This window comes from Sus scrofa, chromosome 4 (genome assembly GCF_054392235.1).
Source record: "Sus scrofa isolate SSC_HxYL_T2T_F1_AM1 chromosome 4, Sscrofa_HxYL_maternal_Yorkshire_Landrace_v2.0, whole genome shotgun sequence".
Classification (NCBI taxonomy): Eukaryota; Metazoa; Chordata; class Mammalia; order Artiodactyla; family Suidae; genus Sus; species Sus scrofa.
This window is the reverse complement of record NC_139386.1, coordinates 110,062,676-110,084,132: the sequence shown is the minus strand read 5'-3', so window position 1 is coordinate 110,084,132 and position 21,457 is coordinate 110,062,676. Positions and strand designations below refer to the sequence as shown.

Genomic DNA, 21,457 nt, shown 5'->3' with positions numbered 1-21,457 from the left:
ATTTACAGTTTACAGATAAAAAAAACTGTAAGAGGCACAAAGAAATGAAAGTCCCTTGCCCAATGTCACCCAACAATAAGCAGTGAAGCTGGGATCTGAGCAGCTCAGATTCTTGCTCTGGAGTATGTGTAATTAACCATTACACTGCATGCCTCTGCGAAGGGCTTGGGGAAAATTTTTATATAAATAATGGCTTTTGGCTTCACAGCTGTAAGTAAACCAACATAAGAGCTCCCTGTACTTCATACCAAGCTCTTGCCTCAGGATGTATTATGGCAAGTGCTAGCGGTTCTCCTGAGGCTTAAGTCCAGACAGCCAGACCAGGGATTCTCAGCCGAAGATGATCTGAAAACTCAGGAGACATGGACAATGCCAGAAAATATTCACAGTTGTCACTCCTCCGGGGGAGGGGTTTGGGGATGTTACTGGTACCCAGTGAATAGAAGCCAGTGACGCAAGAAACGTTCAATGTACAAGAGAGCTCGCCACAGCAAGGAATTGCCTGACCCTCAAATGCCACTAGCATTGAGGTGGAAACTGACACAGCTTGTGATGGGCTGGTTGAGAGTCTCCTCTGTGGAGTTTGTTTACCCAGCATTTTGGTCTTTGTGACTTGAGTGGCAGTGACCTTAACCCTGAGCACAAGACCTGAAGAGGATGTGACACACTCACTCCCGTTGGTGCAGGAGCGCTGGCTTCGCCTGCGTCTCTGGTCCTAGCTGTAGAGCTTGTGGCTCTTTACAGCTCTGTCTCTTTGCCTCACGGGCTATAGGACAGGTTTAGGTTGGGAAGGACACTCTGTCCTTAGCTGTTCCAAGATGCGTCATCACAGCCTACATGGTTCTTTTACTTTTCCTGGGGTTATGCTTTAAAAATGGCCCTCTGATTAGTCTTTCTGCCTATGCTGTTTGCTGAATCCTATGATGCTTGCCACCCACTGTCAGAAACACCCTGATTGTCCATCCTCAGCATGTGACCAGCCTGATGGAGCAGAGGTGCTCGAGCTGCCGTGGGATTTTGTCCTGTGGGAGAGTTCCCAGCCCTAAGGAAACACAGACACATGCGGGGCAGGGGCAGATCCTTCTGGAGCTGTGTGCACTGACACCCCAAGATGTGGGGCTCTCACCGCAGGGGTGATGCTCTCACCGCAGGGGTGATGCCCTTGCCAACATCAGCTCTGTAGTGTTCCAGGAATAGCGTGAATATGCCAATGGGTGGTCTGGGTTTGTGACATCCAGAAACATTCCTCTGCCACTCCTTCCAAAAGCGAAGGGACGGCTAATCCTCCCTCTGACTCATAACTAAAACCAGCTTCCAAACTGGTGAGGTTGTACAGCTTGAGGGAGGGCCCCATGGCCACAAATATCTCCTCCACCTCTGCTGCTCCAACAAATTCCTACACATTCAGTTACTATGATCGCTTCCTACAGTATTACAGATGAGCATCCTTAAACTCAGAGAAGCTCAGTGACTTTCCTGAGATGACACAACCATTAGGCCAGGCCATCCATACCTGCTTATTTCAAACTCCCTCCTCTTCGCTAGGTTATTCCAAGGGACAGTCCGGCCAGAGTGAAGGTTGTGTGCAGCCTTTGTGAGCAGTAATGCCATGAGCATACATTGGACCCAGACCGAGCAGAGCTGTGAATGTCAGGTACAATGGACACCTGCTCTTTCTTTCCCTTCTTCTTTCCCCCTCCTTTTCAGAACAGCCTTCCATTGGACCCAGACGCATGGCTCCAGTGGTTTCTGTCTACCACAGAGTCTCCTCCGCTCTTCCAACCACAGAAATAGGTCCCGGGGAGCACTCTAAACTTTGCCTGCCTGGCTGAGCATGAAGATATGCCTGCGTCCTGGTGTGTGGAACTCAGTCTTAGGGATCAGAATGCCCAGCGATAAAGGAGGCTCGCTTTGCTGATGGCAAGTCTGCTGGAAGCATCTTGGTCCAGGATGGATGCACTTGGTAAGCAGCATCCTGGAATTGGATGCATCATGCACGCAGCAAGGATCTGTTTTCTTGTAAAATCAAACCACAGAACCCTCCGAGGAGTGACCAGAGGGGAAGGCTGAGGAGGGGGCTACGAATAAGGATTCCTGGAAACCGCTCCCCGAGATTCACCTCCCACTTGGGATTGTCATCCCAGAGCACATCCGCTTCCGTTTAAACTCAGGCTCAAGGGTGGACAAAATTGTTTCCCTTGGTTCCTCACAGCACAGCTGAGACAATCTGACATTTTCAAAAAGAATTTAACTAAATACTAAGGGAGAACAAAAAAGAAATAATAGCAGATAATACAAATATTGAGTTTCCAGAGCACTGCTTTCTAATCCTAAGATAACCAAACACTGGTCTTAAGGATGGGGTAATAATTTGGATTATTGTTCAGCCAATATTCATTCCCTAGCCCCTCTCGCTGTGGATGGAATATACATCCTGTCCCACTGATACTGACCTTGGCCCTGTGACTTTCTTTGGCCACTGGAATGTTAACAGATGCCATATGAACAGGGGCCTTAAATGCGCTGGCATGGCTGACTTTGGCATCCAGTGATCAGCCACGAGAAGGACATGCCTTGGATAGCACTGCATCTTCAGCCTGCACCCCAGGATGACACATGGAACAGCCCTGAACCCCACCTGAAGCCAGGAGCCCTGCCTAGCCGACCCACAGCAGAAATTCCCCGGCAGCCCATTCTAGATCGGCCAAACTGCAAAGAAACTGCAGGCCATGAGCGTGAGCATGAGCATGAATGGGGGTGTGGTGGGCTGACTTGTTTTTCAGCATCATCATGACAAGAGCTGACTGATACAGAAGATGAAATGTCACAGGCCCTGCTGACATCCCTCCCTTGGAGACAGACCTGCCCATCTTACCGTCTGCTACCTAAGAGTGGTTGCAGCCAGACATCCTGACCTTGTTCCTCTTAGCCAGACACTGAGGGAAACACAGGACCTGCCTTCAGAGGGAGAAGTTTATCATCCTACTTGGGAAGAACCCCTGCCTCATCACCCCATTCCTTGGTGGAAGGCAGCCTTGCCTAACAGCCTTGGGATTCTGTGGACCTGTCGCATGTAACGACTGACCCAGACAATAACTGCTGCAGTGAATAGTGAGACCCGAGTACCTGCAACTGCAGAAGACTTTCTTGCCTGCGTTGCCCCCCCGCAGGAATGCACATCCTCCCCTCCCTCAGGGAGTTAAGGCCATATGTCCCTCAGCTCTCAGCTCAGTGGCCACTTTCTCAGTGGCCTTCGCCGACAGGTCACGTCCCCCACTGGCCACTCCCCTAACTCTTTGCTTCTTCAGAGCACTGCGCAGTGCAGTTTCACTCTTGATCTGTTCAATGTCTATTTGCCACCCCAGTCCCACCCCCTGACTGTAAGCTCCATGAAGCCATGGTTAAGTTTCTGGTTGGTTGGTTTTACATACCCTGTGCCCAGCATGTACCTGGCACATGGAGCCTTAGTAAATATCAGTTGACTAGAAGAGGGTCTTGGTGCTACCAGCTGTCAGAAGTGCCCCTTTCTTGGGTAATTATTTGATTTCCTGGACTTTCTTTCCTCTCTCTAAATCCCATAGCTCATGAGCTCGTTTGGTTCTGACTGTACTTGCAAGGTCCCTTCTGGCCCCTCAAGGTCACACGTGCAAGAACAGAAATGGGATCTTCTCTCACAAAAAGGTCTCATCATCTGTATCTTGGAGGTGAGGGCAGGTGCCTCTCTGTTAATAAAGAGGGAAACTGAGGCACATGGTCCCACCCGAGTTTACTTGGCCAACCCTGGCTAGTGTTGGAGCTGTTGATAATTGGTTCTGCCCCTTTTGTTGTCACCGTGGGCATTCATTGTTTTCCTCCTCTAATGATGACTTTGGCACCAAACACCCTGGGTCTGAAACGCCTGATCCTCGTTAAGCAGCCCTGGCTTTAGAGGGTCTGTGGGCGAATAGGGAGGGATTGGGAGCCATCCACTGGCCAGGTGTTTGGGAGCAGCTGCCGTTTTTCCTTCCTTTGTTTTTTCCACCCTCGCTGGTTTTAACCCTCATCCAGAAGGCCACTTTGTCTGGGACAGAGAGGTAATTTCGTCTCGCGTCTGTTTGGCAGCTCCCTGATTACCAGCTGAGCCTGATTACACAGTCTGTGTGCCTGTCCCAGGACAGACGTGCCGCGGCCGCGCTGGAGGACCGAGGCGGCTCCAACTGTGAAATTGTGTTTTGGAGTCTCACTTCCAACACTTCTGCGGGGTGGGAGCTGGGGCAAAGGCCTCCGGGTTCCACTGTTCCTTCCAAAGCTACTTGCGCTCACTGTCTCTCTCCAGCAGGGGGTGCTAGTGGGTAAACCGAGCTCCCCTTTCTGCAGACCTAGGCGCTGCCCCTTTCCCAGGCAATCCTGGGATTTCACGGCGTGTGTGTGCCTGTGTGTGTCTTACTTTCTCTCACAAGAACAACTTCCACTCGTGAATTTAACAAGCGTGACTGCGATTCTCACAAACAATTATTGAGAACCTCTGTGTGAGGAGGTGAAGGTGTTAAAAGACATGGTTCTCATCTCCGCACTTCTCCCAATGGAGATGCGGACAGATACGTGGCGTGGGGAGTTATGATCGTGGGAACCCAGGAGGAGAGATTCCTATTCTCAGAGAACGGAACTCTCTCAGAGAGTGACCTGGGAAGGCGTCACTGAAGACATGCCATCTTGATTGGGCTTTAAAGAGAATAACTGAGTTTGGTTTTTTTTTTTCTTTTTTTTTCCCAGATGACGAAGTGATGGCAGGACAGAGGGGACACTCTCACCCAGAGAGGCCTGGAAACCGGAGGTGTGCGAGGTGGGGAAACAGCGTGGGTAGTAACCTGTCCTTGGTGAGTGGAGAAAGCGAGCAAGCACATGTGCCTGGAAGACATGCTGGGAGGACCCTGGGGAAGGAGAGGGTGAAAATAAGGCTGGAAGTTGGGCCGAGATCAGAGGGGAAGGAGGTTATGTAATAAGCTAGTTCACTGTGAGGCAGGCAGTCACCATATCAGCACCTTTTCAAACATGGAGCCAGTCATCGCGCGTCTATAAGAAAACATCGCCTTTATCGACAGATCAAATGTTTCTCCTGGATATGTCGATTTCTGGTAGATAAAACATGTGTCGTAGATAAACCAAGGGAGATCGTTTTTTCAAAAATAATTTTATTGACATACAGCTGATTTATAATGTGTTAACTCTGCTGTACAGCAGTGATTCAGTTATATACATATGATATATAATATATATTCTTTCCTGTATTCTTTTCCATTATGATTTGTCATAGACGGTGAATGTAGTTCCCTGTGCTCTACAGTAGCCCCTTGTTGTTTTTCCGTCCTATATGTAATAATTTGCCTCTGCTAATCCCAATCCCAATCCTTTCCTCCCCTACTTTCCCTCTTCCCCTCTGGCAACCACAGGTCTGTTCTCTGTATCTGTGAGCCTGTTTTGGTTTTGGAGATAAGTTCGTTTGTATCATATTTTAGATTCCGCATGTAAGTGATAAGTGATATGGTATTTGTCCTTCTCTTTCTGAATTACTTCACTTAGTAGGATAATTTTAGATCATCCATGTTTCTGTAAATGGCATTATTTCATTCTTTTTTATGGCAGACTACTATTCCATTGTGTATATGTATCAATCTTCCTTTTATAAAGTGGGATTGGGGCTGGTTTGAGAATAACTGTCAAATAGAACGTTGGGGCTGGCATCACCGAGCGCTTACGGCATGCCAGCATGGTGTATGCACTTAATGTATGTTTACCACATTTAATCCTCAGAACAACACCGCCGGGCAGGTATTATTACCACCCCCATTTGGCAGTTGAAAGTGCCTAGAACAATGGGCATTTGGTGAGTCATGCAGTTTGAAGCTGATCGACCTGACTTCCGGGATTGTGTGGTAACCTATACACTATCTGGGTGATAGCCAGAAGGCCAGGCCAACGAATGTCAGTTTCCTCCAGGCAGCGGGGAGCCGCAGAGGATTCAGAGCAAAGGGGAGATCTGATCAGTGGATGATGATGGGCTGCCTGGGCCCGTGAACTTGATTGCGTGCATGTCTTCTCAATCATCCATATGCCTTAAATCACCCCTCAGCAGGAGCACCTGCAATTAGGCAGCCATCCTAACTTAAATTCCCCTTGTCGTCTTCTGACTAAATTCAGCAGTCTGAAGACAATCTCATAGATCCCAAACTCCCAAAATGATGGACATGTTCCCCAACAAGCAGGGGTCGTCTGTGTTACCGACTCTGGCCAGGACTCTCAGAATTCCTGCAGCCGGAGCTGCCTTTCACCTCCTGCATTGGGGTTCCTGTCCTCGGATTCATCATTTTACTGCTTTCCAGTCTTCTTTGTCCTTTTCTAACCACCTTTCCAAATGAACCTCTGAATTTCATCCCTGCTCTTCCTGGGGTCTGCAAATCCTCCGTAATGAGTCACCATCTGCAGGTTTCATTTTTATGCAGTCTCCCCTCCCCCTTCAGGTTGGTAATAAAAATATTAAATAGGACTAAACCCAGTGCTGACCCCTGCAGTGCCCTGCTAGACACCCCCCCTTGGGATTGGCTCCTTTTATCACTGGCCTTTTTTTCCTGCAGTTGTTTGGCTAATTTATAGTCATCTCCCTCTGTCCTCAGCCTACTCACCCTGAACCGATTTTGAAAATAAAAATGGTGAAAGATATCCCAAGATTTTCTAGTTAAAGCCCAAATCTGTTGTTGTTTTTTTTTCTGTACAGCAAGAAACAATGATGGGATACAACAGAGTCCCTCTTTTTCCTAACAAGATATTAAAAATCAGCACATTTTGATGCGATCTGGAGAATTGATGAAATGTTTACGTTTCAACAGGTTCTTCATCCTGTGTTCATGAGTTAACAGTTGCCGATTTAGAGTAAAAGTTTCCCTCAGCTTCTCTTTTTGATCACAAACTGAAGTTAAGGGTATTTTGTGCTTCCATTTCTTCAGGTATTTTTTTTTTTTTAAAAAGAAACTAACTTGTGTTTTTAACAAACCCCAGAGAAATATTTGATAGATCTACAAAGGATTGCTCACCACCTAGAAATGCTTCTGCCTTTTGACACGAATATTACCCTGTGTTTGGGGGTCCTAGAAAGATGCCACACAGAGAACCACTTCTTTTCCTTCCTTTCTTTCTCTCTCTGTTTGTTTGTTTGTTTTTGGCTTTTTAGGGCTACACCCACAGCATATGGAAGTTCCCAGGCTAGGGGTCAAATCAGAGCTGCAGCTGCTCGACCACAGCAAGGAGGGATCCGAGCTGCATCTGTGACCTAGGCTGCCACTTGTGGCCACACCGGACCCTTAACCCATGGGGCAAGGCCAGGGATTGATCCAACATCCTCATGGATACTAGTCGGGTTCTTAACCTGCTGACCCACAATGGGAACTCCCCAGCTCATTTTTTTTTAAAACAAACTTTTTTCTTTTTTAAAAAATAGATTTTTTTTTTTTTTTAAGAGCAGTTTGAAGTCGTAGCAAAAGGGAGTGGTAGGTCTGAGATTTATCGCATACCCTCTGCCCCCACATAGGTGTAGCCTCCCCCACCGTCTATGGCCCCCACCATCAGCATCCCCCACCATCAACATCCCCCACCAAAAATGTACATTTGTTATAATCCATGAACCTGTAATCCCATTATCACCCACTGTTCATAGTTTACATAAGGGTTCACTCTTCGTGATGTACCTTCTATGGGTTTTGCTAAATCTATAACGATATGTCTCCACCATTATGATATCATACAGAATAGTTTCACTGCTCTAAAAACCCTCTGCTCAGCCTAGTCATCTCTCCTTCCCCCTACCCCCCTGCACCCACTTATCTTTTTATGGTTTTCCTACTTTCATCCACTTCATTTTTATTCTGCATTTTCCATACTTTTAAAAGTCCTAAAAGAATAAAAGTAGCCTCTCACTCCTCTGGGGCTGCGTTCCGAGTGTATGAATGTGCTAGGAAATAGAAATACATCTGTTCCTGGACAGAGTTTTCTTCTTTCCTTGCCCTCCTGAGACGTGGAGCTCATGGAGTCGAAAGCTCAGGTGGTAGCATCTGGCCGTGAGAAGACGTCTTTTCAGGCTCTGTTTATCTTTGCCTCAATACCCTCATCATAGTAATGAGGACGGACGGAGATTTAAAAGCAAATATGATCTAACAAATAGGCCAGACCACATCCTAGTCCAACATCCAGAACAAAAGATAGGGCACTTCTCAGAATTTGCTCACCAGGGGGCAAAACCCTCATCAAAACCCTCATCTGTAATACCTTTCACTTTATTTCTCTCTCTTAGAGAGAAAGAGAGAGAGATGCACATATGTGTGTATATATATAGTATGTATATACGTGGATACATATGTATATATAGTGTGTATATATATATACACACATTGATATATGTATTTTTTAAGTCTTATACTTTTATTAGGATCTCAAAGAAAGAGCCTTCAATATTTGGACTATATTTTAAAAATTTTTGTGACATTTTTCTTGGCCAGGAGTGCCTTAACAAACAAGACCATCCAAACTGGAAACCTTAATATTTTTTACATTACAACTGAGCAGAAATCATAAGAACCTCAACAGTAAGAACTATCTTGATATATTTCAACTCACTATATAGAAAGAAGATATGACAAAAAAGAATTTTATGGTTCACAGAATATCTTTATCGTTCATCACAAATATATTATTTGTATTCTCAAGATATCCTTATACATGATAAGGGAATTTCTGAAAGCAATATATTCTGTAGAGCATATATACATATATAGATTGGTGTATTTTGTATGCATAATATTGGCTGGTGTTGTATATTATAGGAGCACTTTTTTGGCAAATGTATTTATAATAACATATAGAAATTTAATTTCACTAGTGAGCTGTCTCATTGAAATGGTGATGTGGGCCCTGAGCCTGGCTTTCTTTGTATCTCGGTACATCAGGTCTCAATGGGGATGGAGTGGGAGCTGTCCCGTTTCTGAGTCCCAGAAGCCCAGGTTGTGTTTGTGTATGGGGAGAGTTAATGAGAACAGAATGACTTTCTTTCCCTCGCTTCCCCAATCCCATCTGTTCAAACAAAGGGCTGAAAGGGAAAGAGAACTGAGACCCTGCTGGTCAAGGGGGGAGGAATAATAACACATATCCTTGGGCAACATTTCAGCACATGCAACCCTTTTATACTGTGCTAGAGCTTTTATTCAGACAAAAGGAAGTCAGGCCAATGTAAGTCCCATTAAAAAAAATCATTATTAAAAAAATACATTAGGCCCAAAGGTTGTTTTTGTTTTTTTTTTTTTTTCTTCAATGACTGCATTTGTAGGTCTAGATTAAAAAATGGAAAATATGTAAGGGGGGATAAAAGCAGTCTGGTTGTAGCGAAATCTGCTGGTAACCCACCTGTGTAGGGAGCTGGAGAAGAACAATTTTCACTTACTTTGCATCAATTTGAGGTCCTAGTAATTAACATTATCATAAAAAGAGTAAAAGAAGGCACTTCCCACTCTTCCTAAAGAGAGTGTATGAAGATACTGAAATGTCCAGTGGTGGACGAGAAAGCAGATTGTCCTCTGGCCCTCAAGTCAATGGCTTGTCAACAGAAGCCTGGCAAGCATCTCTCCGAAGGTCTAAGAACTTGCCCTGGAACAGTGCATCGAGGTTGACGGGCTCCGAGGACACCAACGGGACACCCACAAGGGATTATTCTCTAAGGTTAGCTGCTGCTCTGATACATCAGAAAGACTCCCTGGCTATTACTCCCCTCCTTCCCGGCTTGAGCTATCAGATGCCCTTCCCACAGTGGGGAAAGTGAATTTGCCATCAAACAATTAATTTTCTTTTATCTGTATCACAAATCTTATGTTTTAGTAAATGAGTCATCACAGTAGCCCTATAGCCATCACGTACAGACAGCCTTATTCTTTTGAAAGCGTGTAAAATGAAGTCCATCTTCTCCTCTGGAGTGAACTCAGATGACATTCCTGCGACAAGTAAGAAAGGGAGGAGGAGATTCCCAAAGCTCACCTGGGAGCTAACTGTTCAGGTCACTATATGTTTGGGAAAGGCAGGAGACCGTGTCTTCAAAATATTTTCCAGAGGAGGGAAAAGAGAAAGGAAGTGGAAAAACCAAAAGAAAGCGTGTGTTAAGAAATGTCACTTTAGACTCTCCTAGATTGCGAAGGTCCATGGACACTTCGTAAGGAAACACCATTAGAGATCCTTGCGACGTGCTAAGGCGTGGAGGGCTGGTTCGCCCCCTGGAAGGTCCACCAGCAGGAAAGACAAATCAGCCCCCAAACTCTAAGGAGGCCCAGACTCGGAAAGCAGGAGAAATTTCCTAGGAAGAGAGCCTTGACGTTTAGTAGGGCACACGTTTAACAAATCTTGATCGTCTTGAGAGCAACATTTTCTCCCAGGTGTTCCTTTTTGTCATGGAGTCAGCATCCCATTATGCATGTAAATAAAAGGCACATCAGGGGAAAGACACTCCAGATCGGTGACTGATCAAAACCGTATTATCTGACTTTCACCTGCATCATAGTGGTTTTTTTTTTTTTTTTTTAAACAATGCATTTTCTTTCCTCATTATTTATTTTTACTTGAGCTAATTTTAAAATGAGTTTTTATTCCCCAGGTACCTCAGTCAGTGTTGGCCCAGAATAAAAAAACACACCCCTTTTAATCCAGAGAGAATATAATCCACGACATTAATAACCGGTGAGCTGAATGCATTTGCCTACTCCACCTCCCTCCTCTATCCCTAAAGGAAAAGAGGAATATAAATATACCTACTCTACAGAATAGATGAGATCTGAAAGGCTTGGCTATGAAAGCAGTTTTTGGGGAGCAGAATTCTATTTTGCCATGGATGTTGATCAGAGAACAAAAGGTGTACCCCAGATGAAAAGCCTTGCTCTGGGGGATGATAGGAATCATACTTAAAAGATAATAAGCCTGTTAAAGATCATGCATATACAGGAAAGGTGATCAAGGCTAATTGTTGGGTGACTGTCATTATACTGTCCCCACTAAGTCACAAGAGACCAGCATACTATGGTAGTTATGGGAGGAGCTCCCCTGCTCCAGCCTCCAATGCTACAGTTCTGGCGACCTTTAAGGAATGTTTTGTTAATTTTTGCCATAGTTTTGTGTAAATGCGTGCCATTGTTCTGCCAGTGTTTTGTTAGTTTTTGCCATTGTTTTGTACAAGTCGAACCTCTTCTCTCTGCCATCATTGACAGGTGCATATACTTTTGAAAGAGTTGCTGTCAACTGAGCATTTGGCTTAAATGCCTATGTGGCAGTGTATTCCATAATCATTCCTTGCAGAGACTGAGCAGAGGTTGCATGTGATTTGGAAAGGCTGGCACCCAGGTGCCTGTGAGGGATTGGAGCGTCTGGTCTGCCACGTTTGGGGCTTGGATATTTAACCCAAGGGCAATGAGGAGATGCTGGAGGTGGTAAACAGAGGAGATGTGAGCAGATGACTGCAGCAGTAGTGCTTAGAGTCTGTTTCTGATGTGACCAAACTCTTCCTCTCTAGATGAATGAGTGGCATTAAGAGATTCTTGCATAAAAACAGCAGCCAGAAGCAGACAGGAGGAGGGCAGGATCACTCCTCTACTCTTGAATTCTCTGTCAGCCTCATTATGGGATAAAATCGAAAACAGTGTAATGAGCTCTGCCCCAAAGTCAGCCCCCATGTTAGAAATGATCATCATTAACCACAGGGTACGATTGTGGTGTATCTTGTGTTTTCATGAAATGAGGTATCTTTTTGGCCAGGTCTGCCATGAAAATCTAGAAGGGAGGCAAAAGGTACACACTTCCAGTTATAAAACAAGTCAGTCCTGGGGATATGATGTGTAGCGTGGTGCCTATGGTTAGTAATATGGTATTATATACTTGAAAATCACTAAGAGAATAGATCCTAAAATGTCTCATCACAAGAGAAAAAATACGGTAACGGTGTATGGTGATGGATGTTAACTAAACTTATTGTGGTGATCATTTTGCAATACATACAAATATCAAATCATTACGTTGTACGCTGGAAACTAATATGATGTTATATGTTAATTATATTTCAATTAGAAAAAAATCTAGTGGGGAAATAAACTGGGCATAGAACCACAATTTTGAATTACTGCATTGCCAAATGTTAAACCAAGTTTGTTTGCTTTTCCATATAGCATATCCAACTACATTGCTCTCGCTAAAAAATTAATATAAATTATAATATTAAAAGAATATGGGTTCATACCATTGATAAAGTAAAATAATTTTAGAAATATTTTTTTACTTCATCCTTTTCATTTTCCCAGTTATGATGACAGCAGAACAAATCATCCCTAAACTTTGCGGCTTAGAAGGACGGCAATACTGATTTTGCTCACTCTTTCGCAATTTGGGCACAGCTCAGCAGGCATCGCTTTTTCCTGCTCCACTGGTGTCCCCTGGGTCTGCTTGAATGCTGGGACCAGAATCTTCTGAGTCAGGAAGTTAATGGACCCAACTGACCAAGGAGAGCTGACTGTCAGCTCCTCTCCATGTGGGCCAACTACTCTTCTTTTTCTTTTTATAAAATACTTTATTACTGATATTTTAAAATTTTTATTGGACTATAATTGACTTACAATGTTGTATTAGTTTCAGGTGTAAAGTGAATCAGTTATACATATAAATATATCCATTCTTTTTTCCCATATGAGTTATTACAAACCATTCAGTAGATTTTCCTGTGTTGGCTCAGGGCCTCTGAGGCACACATCCCATGAGAAGAAGAGCCAGGGAGAGCAGCAGTATCTCCTCTTAAGACCCAGTGTAGCTGGACAGTCGCAAAGTTCTGCCCAGGTTCCAGTCCAGGAGTGTCCATGTCATGTTGTGAAAAGAGATCATGGCCGTCTATGGAAATACAACCTTCCAAATTTATCGTCTTAATTATCCTACCATGTTTTATGTCTTTTGTGCGATATATCAGTACATGTTCACCTTTTGTCCATAACTAGATGTGTTTATTCACAATGTTTCATAAATTAAGGTACGTTATCCAAATTAAAAACTTTCTTTTTGGGGGGCTTTTTAGGAAATATGCGGTGTATGGAAGTTCCCAGGTTAGGGTTCGAGTCGGAGCTGCAGCTGCCCGCCCTCCACCACAGCCACAGCAACGTGGGATCCTAACCACATCTGTGAGCGACACTGCAGCTTGTAACAACATGACAACGCCAGATCCTTAACCCACTGAGCTAGGCCAGGGCCCGAACCCACATCCTCATGGATACTAGTCGGGTTCGTTTCCACTGAGCCACAACGGGAACTCCTAAAAACGTTTTGTAACCTCTCTGTGCATCCATTCCTTTCCTGAGTTCTTGGATCATCTTTATGATCATTACTCTGAACTCTTTCTTGGGTGGATCACCTATGTCCGTGTCACTTAGTTCTTCTGGGATTTTATCTTGTTCCTTCCTTCTTGTTCCTTTTCCGTGTTCCTTCCTGGAACATATTCCCCTGCCATCTCATTTTGTCTAGTTTTTGTATTTTTATGTATGTGGGAGGTTAGTTAGTCTCTTGACCTTGGAGAAGCGGCCCTTTGGAGGGGATGTCATATGTCTCCCAGCAGTACCCTCCCCTCTCATCACCCAAGAACCTGGGACCAGCTGGCCCCAGGGTAGGTTCTGACCAGTGTTTGCAGACTCAGCTACTCAGGCTGTAAAACTGTATTTTTCTTTTTACTGGTGTGTGTCCCCTGGGTGGGTGAGGCTGGTCTAGAGGCTTGCATACCCTGCTTGGTAGGAGAGGCTGGTGCCTGCCCACTGGTGTGTGGAGCTGAGTCTTGGCCTTCTGGTGGGCAGGGCCATGTCAAACGGCATGTCAAGAGCTGGCTGTAGGCTCAGGAAGTCTTCAGGCAGCATGTCTTCTGATAGGCAGGGCTATGTTCCTGCCGTAGGGGTTGTTTGGCCTGAGGCAGCCCAGCCCGGGAACCTACAGGCTGCTGAGTGGGGCCAGGCTGCAGTGCCAAGGACCCACGCAGGACGTCTGCTCCAGCCAGAGTTGAAGTGGATCAACACTCCCCAATATTTCTGCCTCTGGCTTTTCTGACCTTGAGAGAGGCATAGCTGCTCTCCCATGTTCCCAGGAGACCCTCCAAGATGAGCAGTTAGGTCTGTTCCAGACTCCAGTGGAATCACTGCTTTGCTCTGGGTCCCAGTACACCTGAAACCTTGTGTGCGCCCTCCAAGAGTGGAGTCTCTCTTTCCCCCAGTCCCATGGGGCTCCTGCAGTCAAGCCCCGTTGGCTCTCAAAGCCAAACACTCTGGAAGACCCTCCTCCTGATGCCAGACCTCCAGGCTGGAGGCCCTGACAGTGGGGCTCAGAACTCTCACTCCTGTGGGAGAACTTCTGCTGTATGATTAGTCTCCAGTTTGTGGGTCACCCACCCGGCTGCATGGGATTTGATTATATTGTGACTGCATCCCTGCTGCTGTCTCACTGCTGTCTCATCCAACTCTTTCTTCGTTGGATATAGAATCTACATAATCAAAATTGTTTGAAAACCTCTAATTTAGGAGAATGAAGGTAAATAAAATAATGTATTTGTCTATCATGGCAGGCACTCAATGTATTTTAGCTTCTTAATCTTTCCTTATTGGCCTTTAGGCAAGCAGAGGTGCCAGTACCTCGTGAAAGCAGTGTTACATTGGGACTCCTCACCTTAATTAACCTTGTTCTCTTGTATTTTGATAGTTTATTATGCCTTTGGTACCACATTTCCCACATTTTTTCCTGCATTCAAGTTATGAATATAGATGTCATATAAGACCAAATCTTACTCAGCCCTGTGTACTCAGCAGCTAGTAGATGCTTTGTACATAGTGGGTGTCCCCTTCCCCAAGTATTGAATAGAATGGACTTCCCAGAGTATTAGGACCTTCCCTGCAGGGGTGGAAGGTGGTGGTAGGAAGCTGATTGACTTAGGAGGAGAGGAAGGGAGAAGGGTGCATGCTCTGATAGTCCGTTCCTTAGACCAGCAGCTCTCCCTAGCACTGGAGTCCTGTTCATCTTCCATGCCAACTCCGAGGGCCATCATCACAAGTGAGGGAGATGACTAAGCCCTTAACTCAAAGGACAGTAAATAGCTACCTCTTGCATTTGAAGCAGGTGCCCATGTCTCTGATCCTGTGGCTCATGGTGAATGGAAATAGCTAGATTTCAGTCATGATGTGTCACTGACTGAATATAACCTCTGGCCAACTAACTCTTGGTTTCTTCATCCAAAAGGGGGTAGAGTTGATCCAGTAAGTTCTCAGGTGCCCTGAAGCTCAAAAGGGTGATTCTCAAAACCCCTGAGATATGGTTCTATGTGGATGGTCATGATGGAGAAGCAAAGGCAGTGGTCCTGATTCGTGGTCTGGATATGGCATTGTCTTTCAGGTTTGTGGTTCAATGAATTATTGTATATATCTGAATTATTCTCCAATGCCTAACGTAGTATCTGGTGCAACAAAAGTGCTCAGAATATTTGTTGAGCATGATATAATAAAGAATATAGCTAGTCTTTATCCCTGGTTCCTGGCACAGAGATCCAAAACTTCTTGGAATTTCCTGAGTGATAATAATATCTTTTCTTAGCATAAGAGCCCCTTTTGACCATACCTGGGTTTACGCTGCTGAGGTGACTGTTGATGGGACCTTAAGTAGTTTAAAGGCAGAGACTGGTCCTGTGATTATAATGAGAGGGTTGGAACTTCCAACCCCACCCCTGATCTTTGGGAAAGAAGGGGAAGAGATTGAGTTCAAACAGGTGGCCAATAATTTCTTCAAGCATACCCCTGTAACGAAACCCAACAATCAGGAGAGCTTCCTGGTTGGTGAAGAGATTGATGTGCTGGGAGTGTGACACCAGAGAAGGCAAGCAATCTCTGTGGCTTGCCCCCAAGAGCTTCTTGCCCTATGCGTCTCTTGCATTAGGTAGTTCCTGAGTTTTGTAGCCTTTAGTCATTCTAGTGAATGATCAAATCCGAAGGAGGGTCAAGGAGACCCCCTAATTTGTATCCAAGTCAGAAAGACGTACAGGTATCCTGGCAACGGGCCCCTTGCAACTGGCATCTGACGTAAGGGCAGTCTTGAGGGCCTTGCTCCTTATCTTGTGGGATCTGATGCAAGTTCCTTGTCCTTAATTTGTGAGGACTGTGCTTACGCTGAGTGGTTAGTATTAGAATTGAATTGAATTTTAGGACACCCAGTTGGTGTCAGAAAATTGGTGTTGGAAAATAGTATTTGTGTAGGTAAAAATCCATAAATAACACAGGTGAATACTTACTCTGTTCTAGGCACTGTTCTGAGTACTTTACATATATTACATCTAATCCTGGAAGGTAGAAGTCATTATCATCCCCACTTTACATGTAGGTAACTGAGGCACAGAGGGGGTACGTCATTACAATGTTACACAGCTGGTAAATAGCAAAACCCAAGCAGTGTGGCTCCAGAGCCCACATCCTAAACCACTACCCCACACAGTCCCACCATTCAGCCTTGTCTTCTTGACCTCAGTTGGAGCCACTGGAGCAAAACTGAAAGAGTCGGACTTGAAGATGTGGGGTGACCCCGATGGCAAACATTCAGAAACATGGAAAGGATTTCTTTAGAGACCCTTCATAAAAGAGGCTGTGAGGTGGCTGCCGGTTCCTAGAGACGGAAAGGATGCCACATACCTCATCTCAACTCAGATATTAAGTGTGAAATTCCTCAGACCCTGTTAATCAAAGCAATCGCCAGAATCAGTATTCATTAAACAGCCATGCGCATGAACAAAAGTTAATCACAAAGAAGACATAGGTGCTGCTGCTCCCAAGTTGGCTCCCTCCAAAAGGACAGCTAACGCTAATGGAGACAAACCTTTCTTCCCATCTTGGGAACAGACAGAGTAGAAGAGAGTCCACTTATCTGAATGGATTTGAAGCACTCCACAGCTGCCCCTGTGCCCTCCTCATATCTCTTCATATGTAAAGTATTTTCTATTTGGAGGATGGAGCAAGACTAGATTAATAGCAGGGCTGGTGACCCTTATCTGTACAGGGCCTTGGCCTCTCATAAAAATACTTAATAGAGTTCTTTCCCTTTAATTGCATGCCACAATCTTTGGGGGCCTATCCATCTCTATGGATGCTCTGGGCACTAGCCTCCCTTTTTAATGTGGCTCTGCCTGAGTGTGGAATCAGCTGATGAGGCCAGGGGTCCCAAGGCAGTACACCATCTGGTCAAGGTCATGGGTGGCAGATTACCAATTAGGAAGCATGGCAGGGAGGATGTTGCGTGGCTGGGGGCCAGGAATAGATGGTGGATCAGCTATTAGTAAGGGAACCAGTGTAGGTGTTGCAACAGATTAATACACAAATCTTTGCTCTCGGGGGATCCCGCGTGAAATCTTAGATTTGGTCACTAGGAGCCTTCCACTAGGAGGTGGATAATGAAGCAACTTTATTAAAAGATGAGCATGTGTTTAGAGCAGTGAGTCTCAGGCTTTAACATGCATGTGAATCACCTCAGGATCTTGTTAAAAGGCAGTTTCTGATTCAGTGGGTCTGAGGTAGGCCAGAGATTCTGCATTTATAATAACCCACAAGATGCCAGTGTTGCTGGATAACGAACTATTCTTTGAGTAGCAAGGTCTTAGAACATATCCTGCCTGGTTCTCTGCTTCCCTTCCAGAAGGTTTCCTCTGCAATTTTCCATATCGTTGGAATCTGGTTTCTTTAGTCAAACACTTTAGATTAAATGAGATCTACTCAACACTTTAGATTAAATGAGATCTCTCTTGAATGTTCTTGGTGAATTAGAAAGACCTGATCCCTAGACATTTTCTTTTTCTTTCCATTTACTTTTTAATTGTACAAGTAATTCTATTTTAGCTGTCTCAAATATCATATCGTTTAATCCATGAGCTTTTCCTGTCTATCTCTAACATAAGGACTCTTCTAAGACTAACATAACCACGAGGCCATTATTATTCTCAACAAAGTTAATAATAATTTGTTAATATCATATAGTATCTTGTTCATGTTTAATTTCAGGTAATTGCCCCCAGCATGTCTTTTTATAGTTGCTTTGTTTGAATCAAGATCTAAATCAGATTTACAAATTAGATTTGGTTTGTTTGCATCTTAATGTCTTAAATCTCTTTTAATCTCTAACAGCTCCTCCAACATTTTTTTTTTTTTTTTGCTGTTTTATTCCAATTATTTGTGGAAGAAACTAGGTTATTTTCTCTTTAGAATTTCCCAAATTCTGAATTTGTCTGATTGTATCCTCTTGGTGTCATTTACCATGTTCCTTTAACCCCTATATTTCCTCTACATAGGTAATTAAATCCAGAGACTTTGACTATATGCAGTACTCCCCCCCTCCCCAGTAATAATCCTTAAGTGGTGCTATGTGGTATTTTGGAATGGAGAAGAGATGCTCAAAGGAGGTGTTTGCTGAAGCCACTCCTTAAAAGAAATGGGTCAGATTAAAAGGGAATTTCTAATTTCCAGGTTCCAAATGCTGACAACCACATTCTGTCCCCTATTCCTCCCCTAATGTGCTTCTACACATGGATACATACACAAGCCTATTCTTAAAACACTGGCTCCCAACTGGGGATGATTTTGTCCCCCAGGAGACATTTATCAATGTCTGGAGACATTTTTGGTGATCAAGACTGTGGAGTTGCTGCTTGTGTCTTACAACTGCTGGCCAGGGATACCACTAACCATTCTGCAGTGCACAGGACAGCCCCCGCTGCAAAGAATTAGCTGGTTCAAAGTGACAGTAGTGCTGGGGTCAAAAAACTCTACCTTTAAACAATCTGTTACCCTTCACCAATTATGGTCACATTCAGTTTCACAAACTCTGAGAAGCTTCAGTTTAATGTCATCGACCTTAATTCCTAAAACTCACTCCACATTCCTGGGACTCTCCCTTCAGAGTTACCCAAGGAACAGTTCTATAATATTCTTCAAAGTCAGAGGTTCCAGGAGTTCCTGTTGTGGCTCAGTGGTAATGAACCTGACTAGTATCCATGAGAATGCAGGTTCGATCCCTGGACTCACTCAGTGGGTTAAAAGATCCGGTGTTGCCATGAGCAGTGAATCAGCTACAGCTCTGATTCAACCCCTAGTCTAGGAACTTCCATGTGCCACGGATGCATCCCTAAAAAGACAGATAAATAAATAAATAAATAAATAAATAAATAAATAAATAAATTAAATAAAAATCAGAGGTCCCAAGTACCATATCCCCACCCCAAGTACCATATTCCAAGTTTGTGTGTGTGTGTGTGTGTGTGTGTGTGTGTGTGTGTGTGTTTTAAGCTTTGCTTTTCACACCTTATATTGTTTTAGGTAAGATAGGACAGAACTATATAGAAAAACCAATGAAAGTGAAAATCTCTCTGGTTAAAATATTTGTTTTTTCTGAATACTCCCCACACTCCCTATTTCAGAGTTAAAGAAGGTTCCCCCCACCAAGGTCCAATTAACCAGGGCACTTTTGGGGGCCACTGCATTCCAAATTGAGAGATTAATGCTTGATAGAAAAGGTAAGGAGGTTGTAACCTTTGCTGAATTTGAAGGCAGAAAATGGCATCCCTGCCATCAGTGCGTTTCCTTAAACAGTGTGGTGAAGGTGGTAGAAAAACCAAATGATAGAGTTGGAGAGTTACTGAAACTCTCAAGTCCTGTAAAATAAAGGGTCATTTCCAGGATCCCTTCCAGTTTCAGTTTTAGAGTCAGTGTCCACTCTTTAGAGGTAGGGGCTGGACTGAAAGTCTTTTTGGAGCTCGTCCACAGAGCTGCAAGTTATGTGGGCAGGGCTGCAAATAGGAAGATGTTTCAGTAAAGTTGTCCCATGCCCTTATGGCTTTTCTTGGAGGTGCTGCGATCTCTTTAAATCATCTTCCTTCTTCCCATCATCATCATCATCATTATCATCATCATCACCATAAGCCCAGTGCTAATGCTTTACCGACTCATCCTCAATCTTCAAAATAATTTTCTAAAGACCATAGAATAGAAGCAAGGTTGGGAAGGATGTATATATATTTATGTTTGAGGAAGGGAGTTTGGGATGAGAGTAAAATGGAAAGAGAACATCCGAAAGAGCAAAACTTGGTCTCAAGGTCTTAAGCGCCCAGCAAGACAGACCAGCCACGACGACCTGGAGGCTGACAAGCTCAGCCTCACTCTCTGAAGAGGTCCATGTTGGTAAAAGCCACGTGTGAGTGCCCATCCTTCATGTTTCGTGCCTGTCACCTCTTAGAACTAGAAACAGTCTAGATCGTCTAGATCACCAGCCTTCTCAGTCCATGGATGTAAATAAAATTATATCGCTAACAATCAGTGGGAGCTTTTATTTTTGCCCCCCTGCCCCCCACACCCACTTGCTCCCGGCACCCACTTGCTCCACCTCTTCAAGCCCTTCCTTTCCCCACCCCCCTGTTTTGGATGGTCCCGGAAGAGGTACCCATCTCGGGTTCACAAACCACTATTCGGACCTGTCATTTTTTCCCCTCTATTACTCCCCATCTGACTGATGTCTGCTAATCATGAAGCTGCAAGGAGTGGCAATATTGATACTTGGGTGATGTCCTGCCACCCTCCCCTGGAAGACAAGATCCATCCAAGATGCTCCTCCTCACCACCAGTCCTTAAAGTGCTAAAGCTGGGCTGAATTTTATGGAAAAGTGGCGGCGATGGAGGGGGGCGGAAGCTTTCCTTATCTCTGTATGGATCTGTGCAGCCTCGCCTCAAAGTTTTGCCCAGAGTTGAACAACAGACTCTCGGGAAAACAGCCTCTGTTTCTGATGCAACTCATTGGCCGAGAACACATGCGTGTGCACACATGTGTGCAACCACAGGCTCACATGAATGAGTAACAGCAGGGTTGAAATCTCTGTTTAAAAAATATTTATTTTTCCCTAAATAATCAGGGTCTGCAGAGATGCAACTTTGCCTAAAACTGAGAAAATTTTGTCCAATAGCTTATGTTTCCCTCTTTCAGCTGTGGTATCTCAAGCACCCCACTTCACAATTATGGGCTCTACTTTTTATTTACATATCTAAATTTCTAGTCCAAGAGTTTTCCCAGATTAAAAGAACAGTACCTCTACCTCTTACAAGACATAAATCGCTTGCAACTTTTGAATATATCTTTTAAAAGATATATACCCTTCCTGCTAAAGCCTCCAAATGACTAGGGCATAACTTCAGTCAGAACTCAGGTTCAGATGTCTTTGGGCAACTTTGTACTCCAGGTCATGATCTGGAAATCACTTCTTCCCAAGGAGGTGGCAGTGGGAGAGGAGGTGGTAGCAGAAGATGCGCTTCCCTCTTCTCCGTTCTTCTCTGGAGATGGTTGTCTTTTCCTGCTCCGGGATCCTGGTCACATGTGG

At 44.5% G+C, this 21,457-nt stretch overlaps 1 protein-coding gene across 6 annotated transcripts in view; it reads left to right on the top strand.

Annotated features, from left to right (window-relative positions):
• Nucleotides 1-21,457, top strand: part of SLC22A15 (solute carrier family 22 member 15) — a 255,205-nt gene that overhangs the window by 11,849 nt on the left and 221,899 nt on the right. The window contains exons 2-4 of one of the 6 annotated variants that reach the window (XR_014844386.1): nucleotides 1,546-1,654; nucleotides 1,789-1,963; nucleotides 4,753-4,856. Coding sequence is in view for 3 of the 6 variants with exons in the window: in XM_085023478.1 (XP_084879604.1) it covers nucleotides 1,648-1,654; nucleotides 4,753-4,856 (111 nt within the window). In the remaining 3 variants the exon portion in view is untranslated. Of the gene's footprint in view, nucleotides 1-1,545; nucleotides 1,655-1,788; nucleotides 1,964-3,891; nucleotides 4,074-4,752; nucleotides 4,857-21,457 lie in introns of those variants that run through there. The other 5 variants (XM_085023483.1, XM_085023478.1, XM_085023480.1 and 2 more) reach the window with 5 other exon arrangements.